The 23430-nt window shown below is 44.0% G+C and overlaps 1 protein-coding gene across 3 annotated transcripts in view; it reads left to right on the plus strand.

Annotated features, from left to right (window-relative positions):
* The window catches only part of LOC144504611 (acetyl-coenzyme A synthetase 2-like, mitochondrial), an 81969-nt gene that overhangs the window by 12357 nt on the left and 46182 nt on the right, over positions 1-23430 (plus strand). For all 3 annotated transcript variants that reach the window (XM_078230227.1, XM_078230226.1, XM_078230228.1), the window contains exons 5-6: positions 2935-3087; positions 9976-10123. In XM_078230227.1, the coding sequence (XP_078086353.1) occupies positions 2935-3087; positions 9976-10123 (301 nt within the window). The remainder of the gene's footprint in view (positions 1-2934; positions 3088-9975; positions 10124-23430) is intronic.

A 23430-nucleotide genomic window follows, 5' to 3' on the forward strand; every position in this document is an offset into this window, starting at 1 on the left:
GAAAAAAAATCTCCTCATCTCTGTCCTAAAAGGGCCACCCCTGATTTTAAAACAGTGCCCCCTAGTTCTGGACTCACCCACAAGAGGAAACATCCTTTCCACATCCACCTTGTCAAGACCGTTCAGGGTCTTATATACTTCAATCAAGTCATCCCTCACTCTTCTCAGATCCAGTGGAAACGAGTTCAATCTGTCCAACCTTTCCTCATAAGACAACCCGCTCATTCCAGGTAACAATCTAGTAAACCTCCTCTGAACTGTGTCTTAGGTAAGGAGACCAAAATTGTATGCAGTATTTGAGATGTGGGGCCCTATTTTACCATTTTGATTTGAAGTGCTGGGTGGACTTGAAACTGGGAGTGTTTCAGATCCGACTTTTAGACCCTGTTCTCAGGCGCCCTCATATGCACTCTGTCTGCAAAAATATCAGCGATTCCGAATTGCTCTGCTCAAGCCTGTGGGAGGTGCTTAACACGCCCGAAACCCTGCAGCTCTGATCGGCGCCTCCAACTGCGCATGCACAGAAAAAAAATGATAGAATGCCGCTCCCCTGCCACATCCCTCCCAGGCCAGATAATGCCTCCCCCTGGCCCCTACAGACATTGCCCCACCCCCACAACATTGCTGACCCCCTTATCCCCCCACTCCCTCTGCTACCAGACCAATCGTGGGCACCTCCTCCCCTTTCCCCCACTGATCTCAGGCAGAGTGGCAGCGGACCCCCCTTCCCCCCACTGATTTCAGGCAGAGTGGAAGCGGACTCCACCCCCCCCCCCCCCCCCCCCCAACACCGATCACAAGCAGAGAGCCGTTGGACGCTTGGCACTTACCTCCTCACTGATGCAGTGCCCGAATCGGACTTATATGGAGCATGTCTGTTTTGCGCTGATTCTGGATGGGCGAACACGGTGGTAAAGGGGGAAGTGCCGGTAAAGTTGGGCGCGCAGCCCATTAAGTCAATTTAAATACACGCAAATGCATTTAAATGGCCGTCGCATTCGTTTTTGGCGTGGTCCTGATCGTGGCCACTTTTGGGCCTTGGTAAAGGGGGAACTGACATGGAGGCAGGCGCAGATCATGCTACTCGCCTCATGCCTGACTTTACCAAGTTTTTGCACCCGAAAACGGGCGCAACACGATGTTAAAAATGGGGCCCGTGGTCTCACCAATGCCCTGTATAATTGCTTGGCTTTATAGCCAATCAAGTACTTACAAAGTGTATTTTATAGAATTTTAAAAATAGAATCCCTACAGTGCAGGAGGAGGCCATTCGGCCCATCGGGTCTGCACGGACCACAATTCCACCTAGGCCCTACCCCCGTAACCCCACATATTTACCCCGCTGATCCCTCTAACCTACGCATCCCGGGACACTAAGGGGCAATTTAGCATGGCCAATGCACCTAACCCGCACATCTTTGGACTGTGGGAGTATTTTTCTTGCTGGTACCACAGTAGCCAATCTGTTCACAACAAGGTCCGCTAAATAGCATTGTGATGTGCTTTGAAAGGTAAATATTGAGCAGGGTAGTGGGGAAAACTTTCCTGCTCTTTGAATAGTACCATGGGACCTTTTACAGGCTCGAGAGGATTGATGAGGTCTCAGTTCAAAACCACATCCAAAAGCAGGTGCCTCTGATGATGTAGCACTCCTTTAGTATTGCATTACTGTCAGCAAATCCCAATGTGACTAATTGCATTTCTGCTTAGTAAATAAAATAAGCATGACCGACACTTATCATGGCAAACGGTCTCCACCAATTAGTTTCAAGCAGAACTAGACATGAGGTGAGGAATGCCCGAGTGCTGGAGAGTGTTTGTCCGAATTCACTGGGTCCTCCCAGAGTATGCTACTTATATCACCTGTTGTATGTCAGAAAATAGTAATTCCGAAAACTTGATTCATAATCCTGAAATGTAAATTCAAATCTCGCCAGGCCATTTTGAGTGGAAATAAAAAGTCAGTATCAGTTCTTGTGGAGACAATGTCCCATCTTCCCTCCATCATGTTGCATGGCACTACCACTGTGCTAAATGGGATAGATTCAGACCACATCCAGCAGCTCAAAACTGGGCATCCAGGAGCTGCTGTCGGGCATCAGCAGCAGAATTGCATTCAACCACAATCTGTAACTTCATAGCCAAGATTACCGGTCGCTCTACCAGATTCAGTGAGGAATGTGGGAGTCAGAGTAACCAACTATCCCAGATTTTATAGGATTGTCCTGTAATTAATTGGGCCATTGCTTGAGGCCGGGATGCTGTTTTTCACATATTTGCAATGTCTGAGCTTTGCACATGTGCAGTACACACTGCTTTGATCAAGAGGGTGGCTCACCCCCCTCCCCCCCCACTTTCTCAAGGGTAATTAGGAATGGGCAATAAATGCTGATCTTGCAAGCAATACCCACATTTCCTGAATGAACCAAAAGAAAAAGTGTCAATGAGTTGTTGTTAAAAACTCAACTGCTACACTAATATCCTTTTGGGAATGAAACCCAATTGAATCTTAACTTCCCTCTGAAGTTGTCTAAAAAACTACTCAACTGTATCAAACCACCCGCCAGAGGTTACAAGAAGGCAGCCCACCGCTATCTTCCCAGGATAACTAGGGATGGGCACCAATTGCTGACCTTGCCAGCCATGTCCTCAATTCCAAAATGAACTAAAATAAATGTGCTGTTTCCTGCAGTTTACATTATGTTCATTTGTAGTTCTACACCTCCCTCGCAACCATTGTGGTGCTGGTGAGATTAAAGAAATGAATAGCTATGGGAGTAAAGGTTTTGTATATCTACCGTTAGAATGTAAGTGTGCTTCACACATTTGTCTGGCCTAAATGTATTGGTGACACTAAACAGTTATGAAAACATTTTGCCTTAGAATAAATAATGCAACAGCTGAGAAGGAGGATCTGCCCTTTTTTTTCTGTAGGAGATGGAGAAAGAGGAACCAGTGTGTAATCCTGAGCCCATGAACAGTGAGGACATGCTCTTCCTGCTGTATACCTCTGGAAGTACAGGAAAACCCAAGGGTCTCGTCCATACACAGGCCGGTTATCTGCTGTATGCATCTCTCACCCATAAGGTACCAGTAGAACAGGATGGTGAGCTCAGTGTTTTCCCCTAGTACCTTGTATTGATTCATGTTAACTGTAAGTGGCATAAAGGCCAATCTCGCAGATAATATTGATCAGTAAAGTAGTTAATAAATTACTTATCTAAATTAAAGTGATATAAAGATATATCTTGTTGGCTCTAATTTGTGTTAAAATACCTAACTGCGCACTTCATGGTAATGGTATCAATTAGTTTTGCTTTTCAGACAATGTGACTTTATGTTTTGTCTGATTTTGCTACCTATTATTTTTCAATGCAGGTGATGTATACACTTACCCTGGCATCAGCAATATTATCTATTTGGAATACAGAGCTGTCTATTGCAAAAAGAATCATGTCAACAAAAGCAATTCTGATCACATTGCTCTTAGGAGCAAACTGGCTGTGACGTAACATTATCTGCACAAAAGACCTGGGGTTGGTTTGGGAACAATGACTTTGAAATTCCTTGGGGCTGTGACCCAGTGGTTGAGGGATCACTCCTCCATTGGCCTCCGACACTCACATACCTCACACTGCAATTTGTGGGCTGACTGGATGTACATGAGTCAAGTGGGCACAAGCGCCTGGCATGTCTTCAGTGCCAGTGTGGATGAGCAGGGGGACCAGTTTCCTTGCACCACCTACTCCCTGACTCTCATTTACATCCAAATTATATTACAAATATTGCTAATCTTCCAGTTATGATCAATATATTCCAATTATAACCCCTCAGTATATTCAAAGTATTCATAGTTTCCCAGATATGATCAATACATTCCAGTTAAGACAGTATAATGCAGCTTTGGCTGGTATATTCCAGATAGGGCCAGTATATTCTAATTCTGACTAATATATTCCAGTTGTGATCAATATATTCCAATTATGAACTTTCTAACATCTTTGATGGTACCCATTTCCCTAGCCCGCAACTTGAATCTTTCTCTAGTTTCTGTCCTATTGCCCGTCATACCCTGTCTGAGCTCATCATGACCTCCTCAAGCTGAAAGCTCTCTGAACCCACTCTGTTAAATTGCTGACCTCTCAATTTCCCTTCCTTGCTCCCATGTTAACTGATATTGTTAAGAGCTCCCTTTCCTTGGGCACTGGCTCCCTCACCTTCAAATTTGTCATCTCCCTCGCTGCAAACAATAAGTCCTGACCCCACCATCCATGTAAACTTCCACTCCATGTCCAACCTCCAAAGTCCCTGGCTGGGATTTTCTGGCCTTGAGGCAGGCATTGTCGTGGGCGGGACAGAGAAATTTACTTTCGACCAACCTTCGTCAACACCTATCCACTGTTGTCCAGCTGGGAAGAATTTTATTTGCTTGGCTCCATTCTTAACTATCCAACTGTAGCCACAGAATCATTTTTAATGACCTGATTTGACTTCTTGTCACATATATTAGGATACAGTGCAGTGGTTCCCAAAGGGTGCGGCGCGCCACACTGGTGCGGCGAGAGAGGATGTCCCATGATCATATTATAAAGTAGTTGTGTTCTATGTTATGAATCAAGCACTGCTAGGATTTGTTTTTTTTTTGTTTTTGAATGTGTTTCTTATCAATAAAAAATTCGTTGCGGCGCGAGCAAATTTTTATTCCGAAAGTGCGGCCCAGTGAAAAAAGTTTGGGAACCACTGGTTTAAAGTATTGTTTCTTGCGTACTGTACAGACAAATTATACCGTTCATAGAGTACATCAGGGAGAAGGAAAGGAGAGGGTTCAGAATATAGTGTTACAGTCATAGCTGTAGTGTAGAGAAAGATCAGCTTAATATAAGGTAGGTCCATTCAAAAGTCTGACGGCAGCAGGGAAGAAGCTGTTCTTGAGTCCAAAATGGCTCCACTTCCCACTATTGCACCATTACCTTTGCTTCCCCTGAGGATCTATTTTGGGCCTTTCGTAATTCTCATCTTCAAGACTTATCCAAAAGATGCTCCAGCTTCTACATTTATGCTGGTATTGTGGGGGTGGTGGATGTTGGGGGAGGGGGAGGGGGGGGAAACAGGGTTCTATTTTTAGTTTTTTGTATCGGGGCCCCTTTTTAAAGATGTTTAAAATGTTACGTTGCTTGCGGGCGCAGGGCGGGCTCAATCAGAGTCCATCCCACCAGCGTTATGTCGTGGGCCCCGCCTCTTCAACTTTTTTCAACTATTTCCCTGATAATACAGCAGAGAAAGCTGCCATTGTGGCCAGCGGCTTTAACACTATTTTTCACATCCGCTACACCACTATGCCAAAAAATGGGAATTTTCCGCTCAATGTTTTTGAAAACATCTTAGAACATATAACATTATATGTTCTAAGAGATTGAATAGGTTGGGACTTTATTCCCTGGAGCGTAGAAGATTGAGGGGAGATTTGATAGAGGTGTATAAGATTTTGATGGGTATAGATAGAGTGAATGCGAGCAGGCTTTTTCCGCTGAGGCTAGGGGAGAAAAAAACCAGAGGGCCTGGGTTAAGGGTGAAAGGAGAAAAGTTTAAAGGGAATATTAGGGGGGGCTTCTTCACGCAGAGAGTGGTGGGAGTGTGGAATGAGCTGCCGGATAAAGTGGTAAATGCGGGGTCACTTTTAATATTTAAGAAAAACTTGGACGGGTTCATGGATGAGAGGGGTGTGGAGGGATATGGTCCAAGTGCAGGTCAGTGGGACTAGGCAAAAAATGGTTCGGCACAGACAAGAAGGGCCAAAAGGCCTGTTTCTGAGCTGTAATTTTCTATGGTTCTATTATTGACACCATATAAATATATTTTGTTACTGTTGGATATTTCAATCTTTACTCATTTTCCAGACTTGAATCAGTATGTTCCTGTTACTACCAGTATAATCCCAGTTATTATGAGTTTTGTCAGTTATGGTTAATATATTATAGTTAATACTGATATAGTGCAATTTTAGGATGTATATAAGTTAAGACCAATATTTATGACCATTATATTACACATGCTCATGTAAAAGTCGACCCCCTTGTGGTCGAAAAGAACAAATTTTTCACATACTCCATACTTAATTGGCATTAAGTAATGGGAGTTGTGAATGAAAGGCTTCATTATTTACAGTACTGCTTTATGAGGGGTTGTGAGATTCAGAGATAAGGGAATACCGGGGCAGGGGTAGTGGGTGGTGGCAGCGAAGACAGAAATGATTGGAGGGGTGGAAGTTTAAGACAGAGATGAAGATTGTTTTCGCTTTATGGGCCTTTAGTATGTGGAATTCTCACTCCCAGAAAGTAGTGGAGGCTGGGTCACTGAATTTTTTCAAAGTAGAGTAAAACAGATTTTCGATAGACAAGCAAGTCAAGAGTTAAGGGGGACAGACAGCAAAGTGGAGTTGAGACGCAATCAGATCATCCATGATCTTATTGAATGGCTGGCGTGCTCAAAGGGCTGAATGGCCTACTCTTGCTCCTAAGTCCTATGTTCCTAACTTCACAATAATAAGGGCAACTTGAGCAGCAATGTGTCTTCCTGGTGGTGCATTGCCCACATTACATTCTGCCTCTATCTCTTATTCTCCCCTTGTTTTCCTCCTCCTCCTTGAAAGATGATCACATGACATTTAATGTATTGCTTCTGGGCCTCATTCCTCAGAATTCTGAGGGATGTCATCAGCCATCTTTTAAATAACTGCTCTATGGTATGAAGATATTTGGGAGGAGTAAAGGTGCACGTTGTAAACATCACGGCAGCTACCTGCGAATCTTACACACAGCTGCACAAATATCTTTTTGTGGTTGCATACTAGCTGCACATTAGTGGAGTGAAAGCCCTTGACGAATATTCCTGAATGATCTATGGGTGTTTTAATTGCCAGTTGCAGGAGTCAATAATGCCCTGCATCTCTATAGTCACACAAAGACCCATGACAGAAACTCTCAACCTTCAGTAGTTGTCAAATCGAGGGACATCCGACAATGATGGGAAATCTGACAGAGTCAGGTAAACCCGAGTGTTTGATAATTCTGACTGGCATCATTGCAGATGAAGTTGACATAAGTGCCACCTCTGGCAAATAAATTATGACTTGTCTTATGCATTTGTGTATCATCAGCTGTGAACCTGCAGATATCTCCAGGTGAACCCTGGAAGGATGCAGAAGCAAAATTGTTGAGGGCAGAGGTGGCTTTGACACCCACAAGGAGAGCAGATCCACCAAATCCAGCTGGCAGCAGGACTTGTTCCAGAAAGCTGTTAATGTCTGCCATCACCTGACATGACACTCTGAGCCTCCTGAGATATTGATACTCCAACATGTCGAGGATGCCTATCCTCTGTGTATAGACCATGTGTGCTGGGTATGGTCTCCGAGCAGCTTCGTCTCTCTGCCGCTCTCTTCTTTCCTGTGCAGCTGCAGGTCTGTGAGCAGCAGGCTATTGTGGTGCAGATACTGTTGCACCTAGTGCAGTTCGTGCTCCTGGTTCGTCTCCTGCTCCCGCTGCTTCTGGTGTTCATCTCAGTCCTCATCTGATTCAAAGTAACAGTGTATAAGCAACATTCGGGCAATGTGATAGATCAGTGTTCCAAAGTGCAAATCAGGCGTCCAAATATCCCGAGTATAGATAGGGCCTTTATTGTGTAAAGTAACAGCCAAAATGTGTGGTGTAACCTCTCAGCACAAATACTATGAATAAACCATTTTCCACAAACAGGGAAAAAAATCAGCCATGGATACTCAGTATTGACTGGCATATTTTCCTGCCATGACTTCAGCCCCTTTAATTTCCACTTTTTTCTTGTCTTGCTTTTCCTGGTGAGTTCCAGGAAGCACAGTAAGAAGTTTAACAACACCAGGTTAAAGTCCAACAGGTTTATTTGGTAGCAAATGCCACTAGCTTTCAGAAGAGGCTGTCCCTTCGTCAGGTGGAGTGGAGAAATGCTCACAAACAGGGCATACAGAGACACAAACTCAATTTACAGAATAATGATTGCAATGCAGTCTTTACAGATAATCAAGTCTTTAACCTGTGCTTAATGCTCCCCCCAAACAATGTGAATGGAGGGAGCATTAAGCACAGGTTAAAGAGATGTGTATTGTCTCCAGACAGGACAGCCAGTGAGATTCTGCAAGTCCAGACAAGCTGTAGGGGTTACAGATAGTGTGACATGAACCCAAGATCCCGGTTGAGGCCGTCCTCATGTCTGCGGAACTTGGCTATCAGTTTCTGCTCAGCGACTCTGCGCTGTCGTGTGTCATGAAGGCCGCCTTGGAGAACACTTACGCGAAAATCAGAGGCTGAATGCCCGTGACCGCTGAAGTGTTCCCCAACAGGAAGAGAACACTCTTGCCTGATGATTGTCGAGCAGTGTTCATTCATCTGTTGTCATAGTGTCTGCATGGTCTCCCCAATGTACCATGCCTCGGGACATCCTTTCCTGCAGCGTATCAGGTAGACAACGTTAGCCGAGTTGCAAGAGTATGTACCGTGTACCTGGTGGATGGTGTTCTCACGTGAGATTATGGCATCTGTGTCAATGATCCGGCACGTCTTGCAGAGTTTGCTGTGGCAGGGTTGTGTGGTGTCGACATTTCTCCACTCCACCTGACGAAGGGACAGCCTGTTCCGAAAGCTAGTGGCATTTGCTACCAAATAAACCTGTTGGATTTTAACCTGGTGTTGTTAAACTTCTTACTGTGTTTACCCCAGTCCAACGCCAGCATCTCCACATCATGAGTTCCAGGAAGCTCAGGAAACTTGTGGAGCAAAATGTACATTCCAAAGCTCATGTTAATATCACTGCTTCTGATCTATTTATATACTGAAATTTAGCCCTTCCCTCTTCTGAGGGTGTTGCTCGCATGTGGTCTAATGCATTGCAGTTAAAATGTGGAAGTTGGTGGGTTGGAGCCCGTTTCCTGATGTCCTCACATTTCCCCCCACCCTATCTTCATTCAATGAACTTCATTGCTCAATTTGTTTAACATAGGATTTCACCTATTCAGCAGAAGGAAGGTTTCATACATATGTATTAACTGTTTATAAATCAGTATCCTTCCTCGGTGTTAGGGCGCCAGATCAGAAACCCCCTGGTATATTATGAAGCCAGACTAGACCCCATCAATTTTTCTATTTTGACATAAATATAAGGGAAAGGATGCTTTTACTCCAGGAGTAATTCCACTGACAAATTAGGGATTTGTTTTAACAAAACAAGCTTTATTCTTAATACAGTTTAGGTATAACTCTAGCAAAATGAAACAGTTTAACTCTTAACCATTGAACAATCTTCAAACATGAAAAGAAACAACTTTTAATTTTTAACTTATTACTATTCAGTTCCAATTAAGCATAATTTCTCTTATAGATATATACCCCGCTTTAAAAATAATGATCAAATCCAGGCATTCTTGCTTTAACCTTTGTTGACAGCTTTGGAGCTTCCAGGGAGATTTTGGAGAGAGAGAGAGAGAACCGCTTGCAGGTTACTATCTTTAAACAGCCCTCTCCAGCAACTGAACTCAAAGCTGTTTTTTTGCAGCTACAAACCTAGCTCCTCCCATTTCTAGTATCACATGACTATATGACCCTGTATATCTAACTCACCTTTCCATTACTTTAAGCAAGAAAACACCCAAGGGTCCTCTTCTTTGGTAAACAAAAGCTCATTAAGCCTTCTGTTAAATAAACACGTACATGGCTAAAATGAGTAATTGTCCTGCTTTCCAGCATCTGCTGTATTCCAGCCAGACAAACTGACTGTTTGTAACAAAACATTGAATCATAAAGCAGGCCCCTTAAACATAACATATATTAATAGCACAATATCATCATACAGGGTGTGTCTTCAAGGCCAGAGTGTAGCTTGTTATCTGTAAAATGAATGCTCGAGGTTCTAACGTGTAAGATATAACATACAAATGCTATTTTTCAGTACGTCTTCGATTATCAAGAAGGTGATATTCACGGCTGTATGGCAGATATTGGCTGGGTTACAGGGCACAGTTACGTGGTCTATGGCCCACTCTGCAATGGTGGCACTACAGTGTTGTTTGAGAGCACCCCTATCTACCCAAATCCAGGTAAGCACATCAAAGACTATCATTAAAAAAGCTTATTTCATACACCTATTAGCACTTCCTATGATTGCTTGGCACACTGAAGGGAAATAAAGGAAACGTGGGATGTGGGAGACAGGAGATGGGGGTGATTTTCACTGCCTACTGGTGTCTGCCGAGAAACTATCGGCTTCAGTTAGATTCCTGCATCTTTCCTAATCAATTTGGAGTTAAAATATTCAGGGTCTGATCAGACCAGATCAGAGTTTCGAAAGTTGTTTAAAATAGGACACTGCCCACACCAGGCGGGTGCCTTTGTCGCCTGTTCCAAACAGCAAATTAAATGGAAGACAACAGGATCCAGGCTTGATATTGGTAGGCAAGTCACAATTGATTTACATGTTGACTGTGCCTCTCGGGTTTCCACTGGGCAGATTGAGTTAAAATCAAACCCTACGGTGCTTGTTAGCCACAATCTTTAAATACCCACCTCTAAACTGTTAAATGCGCCCCTTGCTACGGTTAGGTTGATTGGCCATGCTAAATTGCCCCAAGAGGTTTTGGTTACTGGAATTACCAAGGTAAATATGTGGGTTACGAGGATAGGGCCTGGGTAAGGTGCTTTGTCGGAGAGCCAGTGCAGACCTGATGGGCCGAATGGCCTCCATTTACACCATCGAGATTCCATCCTATGTGTGCAGAATAACAGTTTTGAGAGAGACTTAGCTGCTGCTGAACAGAGAGATCAACAGCATTTATGTGGCAGTGTATAGTTGATTATGGATCTCAGAATGCAGCAAGAACAGCGGTTTGAGGAATGCCATATATCTAGGAGATATCTGTAATCATGTGTGGATTTGAAACATAAAGGTTGAAATCCACATGAAATATGTTGGAGCCAGGTACTGTTTTCAAGGAAGGAAATGTGACTGAGAACAAGTTTTGGTACATACCTGATCAAACATGCGAAGGAAAATAGCAATGAAGGTGAACAAAGCAAAAGAAACAAATGGAAACCTTGTGGAGGGAAGAGCAGAACTACTTCAAGATTAGCATTCCTGGAAGAGAAGTGGCAGTGAATTAAACACAAATGCAAAAGCAAAACACTGCGGATGCTGGAGATCTGAAGGAAAAATATTTGATTTGATTTATTATTGTCACAAGTATTAGCATACAGTGAAAAGTATTGTTTCTTGCGTGCTATACAGACAAAACATTCCGTTCATAGAGAAGGAAACGAGAGAGTGCAAGAATGTAGCGTTAAAGTCATAGCTAGGGTGCAGAGAAAGATCAACGTAATGCAAGGTACGTCCATTCAAAAGTCTGACGGCAGCAGGGAAGAAGTTGTTCTTGAGTCGGTTGGTACGTGACCTCAGACTTTTGTATCTTTTTCTTGACGGAAGAAGGTGGAAGAGAGAATGTCCGGGGAGCGCGGGATCCTTAATTATGCTGGCTGCTTTGCTGAGGCAGCGGGAAGTGGAGACAGAGTCAATGGATGGGAGGCTGGTTTGCGTGATGGATTGGGCTACATTCACGACCTTTTGTAGTTTCTTGCAGTCTTGGGCAGAGCAGGAGCCATACAACCAGAAAGAATGCTTTCTTTGGTGCATCTGTAAAAGTTGGTGAGAGTCGTAGCTGACATGCCAAATTTCCTTAGTCTTCTAGAAAATAGAAAATGCTGGAAATACTCAGCAGGTCAGGCAGCATCTGTGGGGCAAGAAAAAAAGAGTTAATGTTTCAGGGCAATGACCTTTCATCAGAACTGGGAAAAATGTAATAGAATCTTAAACCCGCGAAAGGGGGAAGGGTTGCAAAAAGAACAAAAGAGAAGGTCTGTGTTCGGGTATGTAACAGGAGAGATAAAATGACAAAAATGAGTTGTTGGAGCAAAGCTGACAAGTAAAGAAAGAAATGATGTGTCTAAGGGCGGTTGAATAGCGAAATAATGAACAGCTGCCATCCAAAAACAAAGAATGAGAAAACTAGTCTGTAAAACCAAAACATTTAAGCTTTTGTTTATGACAGATTCTAATATGCTGCAAATGCTCCAAAGTTTTTATTTCAAACATATGTTTTGCTTTATGTTCATCTGCCTAATTGCAATACTTTAGATGCATTACATCAATACTTATGAAAACAATGGACTCTTGCATAGCTGCAGCATGTGTTGAACTTGATATCCTCTGAGTATCAAATCATCAAATCAAGTTGAATAAAGCTGAAATATTGCCAGCAATGCATACGTTGTTGAACAGTATGTGCACCAATTATCTCTAGGAGATGCTAGAGGAGCCAGCAGTTGATGTGTTCTGGGTTCTTACCCTATGACAAGGTCTTTTGAGAGTAGAAACTCTGCAAACGTGAAGCTCAGACAAACCTCAGCAATGCTTGGGGCATTTGAAAATCTGCAATCCATTTTGAGGGGAGTGGCAGTTCTATGCACAGATATGCTCCAGAAGACAGAGATGCAATTTGCAGCTGTTTCTTTTCCAAGCACTAATGGTAGCTACTGAGCCTGGAGGCTGCACTTTATGAAGAGGTGCCTTTAATTCTGGACAGTACAGGCTTGGGAATAAGGCTGAGGGAACTCTGTAACTGGGCTTTTCACCCAATGGGCTGGCTCTACTCAGGTGCCTGATACTCCAGAAGGAATGAGCAGTTGATGGTAGGACACGGCATGGTTGAGTTGGGTTCCTCTCTGCATAATGCCAGACTCATCCAACCCTGCTTGATATAACCCAGAGTCAAATTATGAGGAGGTACAGCAAGCTAGTGCAGAGACTGAGATGTTGGCTATAGTTACAGGGTCATCTTGGAACTCAGTGTGGGGAGAAGGCTCAAAGGTTATCAACCGTTTCTGGCCACTGAGACAGAATTTAGAAACCGTGCTAGATTAAACAGAAGATACACTCCAAATGAAGTGTAAGAAAATGCACGAGGCAAACAAAGAATATGTACATACACAGAGGAGGCAAATAAATTAGTTATAACTTATTTCAGCTGAGTCCTAAGATTTCTTTGAGAAGGACTATGTTAAAGTTGATCGTCATGTGTAGCAGTTGAGGTACAGTTCATTGTAATGAAGAACACAGTGTTCTTTAGGCCTTTGGTATGATAGAGCTGAAATATAGGTGATTGATAGTCCGAACAGTCATAATTAACACACTAGGCTCCCTGGTTACACATCACCCTCAGTCATTTATTTTTCCTTTCTGTTGAGTATTGAGGTTAGACTTCCTCAATTTCTAAGTTATGAATATTCTCTTCTAGATGGCAAAACTATCCATCAGTTGCCAACAATTTTATAGGCTTAGTTAGGCCTAAGTTCTTTACCTGCAGGCAGTCATAGGCAAAACCAGTCATAATGTGGTCGACACCTTAACTTTCTCCTGATGTTGCCTCTCGAGCCAAAGACTGGTATTAGGGATGGGCAAGAACTGCTGACCTTGCCAAGGATTCCAACTATAAGAATGATTTTTAAATAATCTATTATTGTACTAAATTCAAAGATTCAGGCATTGTGATCAAAGTTCCAGCCAATTTATCGTGTTTTATAATGTTAAAGTCATTTATTAACTTGTGTTATTGGACAGGTTGATTAAATATATCCAAACAAAATGCTTTCCTGAACCTGTAAATTCCAGTCCAAGTTTAATTCAAGGTTGAAGAATGATCTGTTAATCCAAATTTTGTACTATTAAATCCCAGTTTGCTCTTTAACTCACACCGTACATTTTGTGGCAATTTTGAATCACCAAAAGAGGCTGTAAATAAACCATGCTCTTAAATTGACATTTAAGATATAGCTTTACAATCGTAAAGATACCTTGACAGAGCAACACGATGAACAAAAGTGACCTAATCTTCCGATTGGGCACTTTACAGCTGTCTGGACTGAACAGTGAGTTCAACAACTTCAGAGCATGAACTCTCCCCTACATCATTACCCCATTTCCATTTATTTTATTTCACTTCTTTTCATCTTAATCATCCATTTTTATTTCTTTATATTCTTATTTTTATTTTTCCACTTCTGAAATCTTGCTCTCCATCTTGTCTTCCAACTCCTCCGGGCCTGGACCAACTACCACATTCCTCAGGTTTTCCTTTGACAATCTGCACCTTTGTTCTGATATCTTAATGGGTGCCCTTTGCGCTTTTATCATCATCATTTACATTCCCTTTGTCCATGTCATTCCTATCAATTACAGCCCCCCAACATTCCCTCCCCCCATAGTTTAAATCTTGTCTGATTTTCTTTGTCTTCAGCTCTGATGAAGGGTCACCCTGACTCGAAATGTTGGCTCTATTCTCGATCCACAGATGTTGTCAGACCTGCTGAGATTTTCCAGCATTTTCTGTTTTTGTGACAAAATACACCATTGCATCAGAAATGCAAATTGTTTTCATCGATTAGAAGAACTAAATTTACTTCTTCAATCACTGACCATTTGATATTACTTACCATTCATATCCAAGGTCAGGGAATACCTCCTCTTATATACAGAGATGAAATGAGATAGCAGAGTGTATATCTTGGATGACACCAAGAATTTTATCTACAGTGCAGTCGACACATAGACAGTGGTACAAACATAGTGCAATCAAAGATGGGCTTGTGACTGTGATTTCTCGATCGCAGTTACATCTTCTACTTTCACCACAGGGAAATGCAGGAGAATATTTGGCTCATTGTTCCCTTCTCTCTCCCACACACCTGACAGAAAAGGTAGTAGATTTTACTTTCTGATCCACTAGAAATCAAATTATTTATATATTTAATGCTGAGTTTAAATATTTAATTTGAATTATTTGAAGGAACTACTTCCATCCAGATGGGCAAAGTCTATAGCCTTCTACAGATGGAAGAACATGATTAGGAGTTACCTCTTTCTTATATAATACTCGTACACAAATAGATCCAAGAAGCAATTCAGCACTTACTAAACACACTGTGGGAGAGTGATTCACTAATTCAAGTAGGTCCAAGAATGGAACTGGAATTTGTGAGAGAACATTGTTTTCTGGCTTTCAGCAGGCATCAGCATGATTCAATCAATCCCACACAAATTAGTTCCATGCCAAAAAACCTGATATTTTTTCCTCCAGCTCTCCAAAACTCTTGGTCACCTATATAAAATGGGTGCTGCTGGGATTTGCAATTCTGACTTTCTTGCATCTGTTTTGTTAGGGTAACCATGCAGATTTTCACAAGTCAACCTGGGCCACATTGAAAAGCCTCGGGATGGTAAAGTTCTAATGATTGACATATTGGGCAACCAATGGCAGGGGGTTGGGGACAGGTTATTTGAAAGTCGGAGGTCATGTGATGACCGTGACATAATTATGCAATCGAAAGAGTAAAAAGCTTGTGATCAAACTGGTATAATTATTTCTGCTTTTTACTTTTTGCTGACTTTAGACATTATCATTTTTGGGTGCTGTTATATTGTGAGATTGGTATTAATGTAATGGAGGGGGTGGAACTACATGTTCGCAGGGAGCAAAACCAAAAAAATGACTCTTCTGGTGAATTTAATGGCAGGATGACCTCATTTTTAAAAAGTCTCCCTCTCTCAGCAGCCTGCCTGATTGAGAGACTGGCCAGCTGCCAGGAAGGAAATCCAGCAGTGGAAAACTGCACTTAGGAAATTAATAGTGTGGGAGAGCAAGTGATCAAGACAGAAGATTTGCTTGCGAGGGCAGGAGAAGCAATGCTGGTCCGCTTGTCCCACAAGCACTTTGCTGCTGGAGCTGGCAGCCCCCACCTCCCTCTCTCTTTAGCTGTCATGTTTGCAACATTAAATATAAATGGCTGCCAAACCTGGAGGAACAATGCCTCATTTAAATATTACATTGGCAGACTCAACTCTTTAGAGCAGGTTATTCGGATGCCCAAAAGGCAGCGCTTTCACATCCAACTGAGATCAGGTACCAATTCGCAGGATACATCATGAAGAAGATTTTTTTGTGTTGCTGACAATAAGTGGAATGCAAGGGTCAGATTAAAGAGAAGGGGCCTTAGTGGAACTGAAAACCCAAACACTTAAGCAATCTGGCGGAAATTGTTTCAATTGGGGCGGCTTGGTGGCACAGGGCTAAGCTCAAGTGTAGTATGGATAGGATGCTGTGCTTGGTTGAGGTCATTAGGTGACATTTCAGCTTCATTTGAAGCAATTTTTAAAAGCGGCATCTCGGCCTTTTAGCTAAGATGCAAACGAGATCAAGCCTTGGAGGAGGAGGACTTGCACCTACTCCAATCAGCCTGGCTCATGTAGATCAGGCCCAAGACAGGAGTGGAGGCCCTGTCTTGTCAGCTTGGATCGGAAATGTCTCAACTTGTTGAGACTCTGAATTGGACTTGATTTGATTGAATTGGAATAAATAAAAAGTGGTTAGCACTGCTGCCTCACAGCGTCAGGGAACCGGGTTCATTCCAGCCTTGGGTGACTGTTTGCATGTTCTCCCTGTGTCTGCGTGGGTTTCCTCCAGGTGCCTCGGTTTTCTCCCACAGTGTAACAATGTGTGGGTTAGGTGGATTGACAATGCTAAATTGTCCCGTAGTGTCCCAAGATGTGTAGCTTAGTGGGGTTAGTAGGGTAAATATGTGGGTTTACTGGGATAGTGTAAGGGGATGGGCTTGGGTAAGATGCCCTGTTGAAGAGTTGGTTCAGACTTGATGGGCTAAATAGCCTCCTTCTGCACAGGGATTCCAGCGTTTATGGTCCTGTCCAATATTCCTCCCTCAAACAACTTAAAACAGATGATCTGGATCATTATCTCATTGTTGGACCTTTCTGTTTGTAGATTAGCTGCCACATTTCCTCCACTACAACAGTGTCTGTCCTTTAAAAAGTACTTAATTGGCTGTAAAATACTGTGGGACTTGAGGTAATGAGAGGCGCTGTATAAAGGCTAGTTTTTTGTTCTTTTCTCTGTTGTGGGACAACTGCCATTTTACAGCTGTGCCTTCTTTAACATTGTTTTGCTCTCAGCTTTCTGACTGCACCTTTCTAATTAAAGGACAAGCTAAAATATCCAAAAGCATTACATTCTTCTACAAAGCAATAGCTGAATCTTAGCTGATGCATTTTTTTGATACGTTTATTGAAAATTTTCTTATTTTATAGCAAACAAACAGATACAGATACAGATCCACACAGTGCTCACGTGTAAATTCCAACGTGACTGGGCACAGGGCTCTCCGTGGCAAGGGGACAAGCCCCTGGTACCCCTGGCACCCATCCCGCCCAAGTCCTGTCTAATTGCACCGGTAATAATATAAAAACAAAAAGACAGAGGAATGCCACGGGAGAACCAACTGAGCGCCCAAACAGCCCGGGCTATAAACTAGCGAGCAGAGAAAAGAAAGTGAGCGAAGGAGAGAGAAGAAAGAGAGAGAGAGAGGGAAAAGAGAAAAGTTCTTGTGTTCGTCCCCACACCTCGGCAGGATGGGCGGGTGTGCTCAGGTAAAGGGCCAGGTCGCATCCACCAATCAGGGGAGGGGGGGTTCTGTAGGAGCACCCGAGATCCTGGGGCCATCGGGTATCTACTCACCCAGCTCCAACATGTGCTATAAATGGTTGCCAGGTCTTATAGAACCTAGCAGTGGATCCATGTAGCGTGCACCTCATCTTCTCCAGCTTAATGGTATCTAACCACTTCCTTCATCCATTGTGAGTGCGTCGTGCTGCACCTAATTTCCACCTAAGCAGGATTAGTCGTCTTGCCAGGAGTGTAGTGAAAGCTACAAAATCCACTTGGAATTTCGGCAGTGGCGGATTTAAAGGCACGATCCCAAACAGGGCAGCCTGGGGGCGGGGGGGGGGGGAATGCACTGATCTAGAGTTGCCGCAACCGTCTCAGATATCGATGTCCAGTAGTTATACAGTGATGGGCAAGCCCAGAATATATGTAAGAGGGTGGCGGGAGCTTGCCAGCACTGTTCACAAATGGGGCTTGTGCCTGGGTACATTCTAGAGAGTCTAACCCTAGTTAGATATGTTCTGTGAAGGAGTTTACATTGTATCACACCCAGCTTGGCACATTTGAGGAGGAGTGTACTCGATGCAGCACCATATCCCAATCCTCCTCCAAGAACTCCTCCCCCAGATCTCGTTCTAATAAAGGTTTAACCACTGATAGAGAGTTTTGTTGGGACAGAATTTGTGAATAAAGAACAGAAATGATACCACGCATAGTAACAGAAGGCACTAAGAAGATGTCAATGGAGGCACGAGGTGGGAACGTTGGAAATTGGGAGTCGACCCTATGCACAAAGTCTCGAATTTGCAAGTACAGTGGAGCCCCGTTGTAATGCGCCCCGATTTAGCGTGAAATCGGATATGACGCGATGAATCATTGGACCCTTTTTTTTACTATTTCTGGTTTAGTGATTTAGCGCGACCCCGATAACATTCGCGATAACATTTTATGGACCCCAACCATCGCGTTACAACGGGGCTCCACTGTATCTGAAAAAGTGCATTGCATGTAAAGCAAACTTATCCACCATCTGCTGGAATGACGCAAACACGCTGTCCACATACAAGTCCCGGAATGTTCTGATCCCGTGCTTGACCCATATGTTGAAGACACCATCGAAAACAGACGGAGGAAAAAAATGGTTAGCCGATACTGGGGAGGCCAGCGACCAGGCCTGAAACCCAAAGTGGCGTCTAAGTTGCGTCCAAATTCTAAGAGTTGACTTGACAAATGCACTCCTAGCATATTGGGAGGAGGGAAAATTTACCAGGGAACATATCAAGGCAGCCAGGAAAGGCAGAGCACAGGAGGAGGATTCTAACTGCAGCCAACAAGAAACTTCCTGTTGCCTCTCTCCCTGCACCCAAAACACTACCGCTCTCGTATTAGCTGCCCAATAATAAAATAGAAAATTGGGCAATCCCATACCCCCGTCCCGTTCAGGGCTTTGCAAGACTGTCCTCCGCATTCTTGGGTTTTTCCTATTCCAGAAAAAGCTTGAAACGAGCCAATCAAGTCTGTGAAAAAAAGATTTGGGGATAAACACCGGGATGCACTGAAAGAGATATAAAAACTTAGGTAGTATGTTCATCTTCACTGCATTGATACGGCCCGCTAACGGTAATGGGAGGATGGACCTATGTTTAAGTCCTGTTCCATCTGCCCCATGAGTGGAGCAAAGTTAGCTCCAAAGAGCCCACTAAACTTGCTAGTCACTTGCACTCCCAAGTAAGTAAACTGCTGAGTGACAATCTTGAAAGGCAGAATGTGGAGCGGGAGACGACGAGCCGCTGCATTCAAAGGAAGGAGCTCACTCTTATTCAAGTTAAGCTTGTACCCTGAAATACGACCAAACCTCTCTAGCATAGATAAGACTTCGGGAATCAAGTTGGACTGTAGGTCATCTGCATACAGTGATACTCTCCGCTCGATTCCCTCCCGACCAATCCCCACCACTCATTTGTTGTTGCGAAAAGCTGCAGCAAGAGGTTCAATAGCAATGGCAAATAACGGGGAGGAGCGGGGGCATCCTTTCCTAGTGTCCCGGGACAAAAAGCTGAATGCACATCGTTTGTCTGGACCGAGGCTAGAGGGGCGGAGAACAATATTTTGATCCAGGAGATGAGTTTTGGGCCAAACACTAACCTCCCGAGAGCATAAAATAAATAATCCCATTCCACCCGATCAAACGCTTTTTCAGCGTCCAGCGAGATTAACATCTCTGGTAGCTTGGGGGTGGCAGGCGCATACACAAACAGCTGCCGAATATTCGAGTACATATGTCTATTTTTAATAAACCCAGTCTGGTCAGGCGAGATGATAGAGGGCAGAATGTCCTCCAAGCGAATGGCCAGAATCTTAGAGATCAGTTTGAGATCCACATTCAGCAATGAGATCGGTCTATAAGAGCTGCAGATTTGCGGGTCCTTATTCTTTTTAAGGATAAGCAAAATTGTCGCTTGCCTCAAAGTCTGCGGGAGAGAACAGTTCGCATATGATTCATTGATCATGCGCAGTAGCAGGGGAGCCAACCTATCCATAAACGTTTTGTAAAATTCAATGGGATACCCATCTGGTCCTGGACATTTCCCACTCGGCATAATTCTGGCCGCCCTCACAATTTCTTCAACGTCGATTGGTTTCTCCAGTGCCGCGGCTTCTCCCCTGTCCACCATGGGGAGATTCAGTGCCCCAAGAATTCCTGAAAGTTTGCCTCATTGGTGGTAATCTCCGAGCTATAGAGGGGTGAGTAAAAGTCCCTAAACAGTTCATTTATTCACTGTGGATCAGTAGACTCCCCATTCGGAGTCTGTATTTGTGGTATTAGACTTTTGGCGGAGAATTGGCACAGCTGATGAGCTTGTAGCTTGCTTGCTTGTCCCCATGCTATAGTGTGTATTCTTAGATTTGAACAGCATCTCTTCCGCTTGATGTGAGGACAAGGTCTCAAACTCCGCCTGTAGTAGTAAATGTTCCTTATATACCTCTGGGACGGGCCCACAGCATATTCGGCATCAACTTGGGCAATACGCCCCAGCAATTCAGATAACCTCCTACCTCTCTGCTTTGCCTCGTGCGCTGAATAAGATATGATCTGGCCCCTTAAATAAGCCTTTAATGTCTCCCATAAGGTAGCTGCCGAGACTCCCTGATCATCATTAAACTCTAAGAAATCATCGATCTGGGTTAACAGAAATCTAACAAATTCATCATCAGAGAGCAGACAAGTATTAAATTGCCAAGGAGTACGGGGGCCCATCCTCCTCCCCACTCCCAAGTCCATTGTCATGGTCCGAGATTACAATGGTTTCGTAGGAGCATGGGCGCACAGCAACTTATTATGTACCCAAACGTAATCTATACGTGAATACATTTGGTAGACAGGTGAAAAAAAAAGAATATTCCCTACTAGTGGGGTTAAGAAACCTCCATGGGTCTGACACTGCGTATTCCGTGAGAAATAATTTAATAATTTCTGCTGACTTGGAAGATCCAGTGGTCCTGGGGGAGGAGCGGTCCAGGGCAGGATTCAACCAACAGTTGAAATCTCCGCCCAGTATCATACGATGTGAATTCAAATCTGGAAGTAGCACGAAAAATGACTGGAAAAAGTTTTCACAGTCCCAGTTTGGGGCATACACATTGGCCAACACCAGGGACGTCCCATATAATTTACCTGTGACAATGACATATCGGCCATTTGTGTCAGAAATGACATTGGCTACTACCAAGGATAAGGACTTGTGGATGAGGAATGCCGCACCTTGGTGTGAAAAGTTGAGTGAAAGCATTGATTGACTCCTCCCCCCCCCTCCCCCGCCATCCTCTACGGAGCCTAAAATAGTCCACTGGCCTGAGGTGGGTCTCTTGGAGGAATGCAATTTGGGTACCAGTTGTAGAAGATGTTGAAATATCTAACTGGATGATTTAATCCCCTGACATTCCAGTAAGTGAACTTGATTGCTCTGAGGTCGGAGCATAAGAACCTCCTAGCCAGCATCCCACATTCCTAATAGTAACCTGGTATCCCTCCTCACTGGGGAGTCTCCCACAACCGCTGACATTGGCAGACGCCAGACCCCAGGGCTCTACCCCCCCACTGTCCATGGGGAACCAACCATAAGAAAGAGAGGGTGGGCTTGAAAGAAGCCAAACCGCATCCACAGAGAAGAAAAGGTGTAGCAAAGACACAAAAACACCCACACAGACCAAACCCTCAAACACAGCACGCCCTCCCAAACAGGGCACCCGTGCCTCCAACACCTCCTTATCGTGGCGCCTTCACAGCACTCCGCATGGGACACGATCTCCACCTCCATTCCCATCGCGGTCACAGGTGCTATAACCTGAAAAGGTCTGTGGAAATACCAAACACTTAGCACTTAACAGTTGCAAAACCCATTACCCTTTCCTAGCCGACAATTCGATCTGGGTGTAGCATGCAGGTTCATAAAAAACAAATATCACTTTACATCTGCCGTGCAGTCATCCGATTCAAAAGTCTGCTGCACAAATTTCATTGCCGCCGCCGGATCTGTGAATTTGTGCTCGGTTTCATTGTTGGGAGTAATCCTCAAGTAGGCTGGAAAGCAAAGCCCAAACCTGACCCCAGGACAGTCATGCAGAAGTCGTTTGACATCAGTGAAGGCCGCCGTACTCCTTGCCACCACCGGGGTAAAATTTGGAAATATCAACAGCTTATTTTCCTGGTACCTCAAGAGTGGTAGCCTGTGCTGCTTGTGGCAGGATTCTGTCTTGTGCCGAGGTGTAATGTATTCGTGCAATAATGGGCCGAGGAGCTTCTCCCGGTCTGGGCTTTGCCCGTAACACTCTGTGTGCACAATTCAGAAGGAGCTCATCCTCAAGTTCCAGCACATTCTTCAATATCCGAGCGACAAAGTCTGTGATATTTGGGCCCGCGATTCCCTCCGGAAGGCCTATCAGATGGATGTTATTTCATCTTTGGCATCCTTCCATCTCATCACATTCCTCTCTTAGAGACTTAACCTCTGATGTCAAATGAGTAACTTGTCTCTTCAGCTTGGAGATAGTGTTTCCATTAATGCTTCCGAGTCCTCAAGTTCCTTCAAGCGGTTCTCATGGGCGATGGTGATACCTTGGAGAGATTTAACAGATGATCTGAGCTCCTCTCTCAGCTCATCTGTCTTGGCCTGCAACTCAATGGCCCACTGGTCCAGCTTACTGTCCAATCTTTGCATGGCGTCCATAATAGCTTCTCCTGTTCTTTTGCTCAGCATGCTCTGTTCAGGGATCCCTCCAGGAGAGTGTGGTGGGGACCCCCCCTCTGCCCCCACTCTTTGATTTTGGTTTACCTCCTGCCATTTTGCCAGTGCCAGCGCCTGTGGGCTTACCCATTTCCTCCAGCCTGGAGTGCTATTTCTTGGTTCACGTATCAAGCGGTCTCGTTGTTCGATCCACCAGAGTTCTTACATGGATTGCTTTTCATCTTACTTCACCCTTAACTGGGCGAACAGAAGCAGAAAAGGGTTCCCAGCCGAGCTGCAAATTGCAACTCTTCTCCCTCACTTTAATTCATCCTTGGTTGGGTGAAAAAAGAAACAGCACAGTGTACCCAGATTGATTTGACAGTTGCAGTTTTTATGACACAAGAGTTCTTCCCTGGGCAGTCCCCCTACCCTAAACCAATTCACACTTGACTGAGTGAAAAAACTACAAGGTGATTCCAGGCTGAACTGCAAGTCCCAACATGCCCCTCATTGAGCTCTAGCTGCAAAAAAAAGCCAAAAGTAGAAATAGCAACTTGCAATTTGCAGCAGGACCTCAATGGCTCTTGCTTCCCACTTTAATTCACCCTTTCTTGAGTG

Source organism: Mustelus asterias, chromosome 15 (assembly GCF_964213995.1).
Source record: "Mustelus asterias chromosome 15, sMusAst1.hap1.1, whole genome shotgun sequence".
In the NCBI taxonomy this organism is placed as follows: domain Eukaryota; kingdom Metazoa; phylum Chordata; class Chondrichthyes; order Carcharhiniformes; family Triakidae; genus Mustelus; species Mustelus asterias.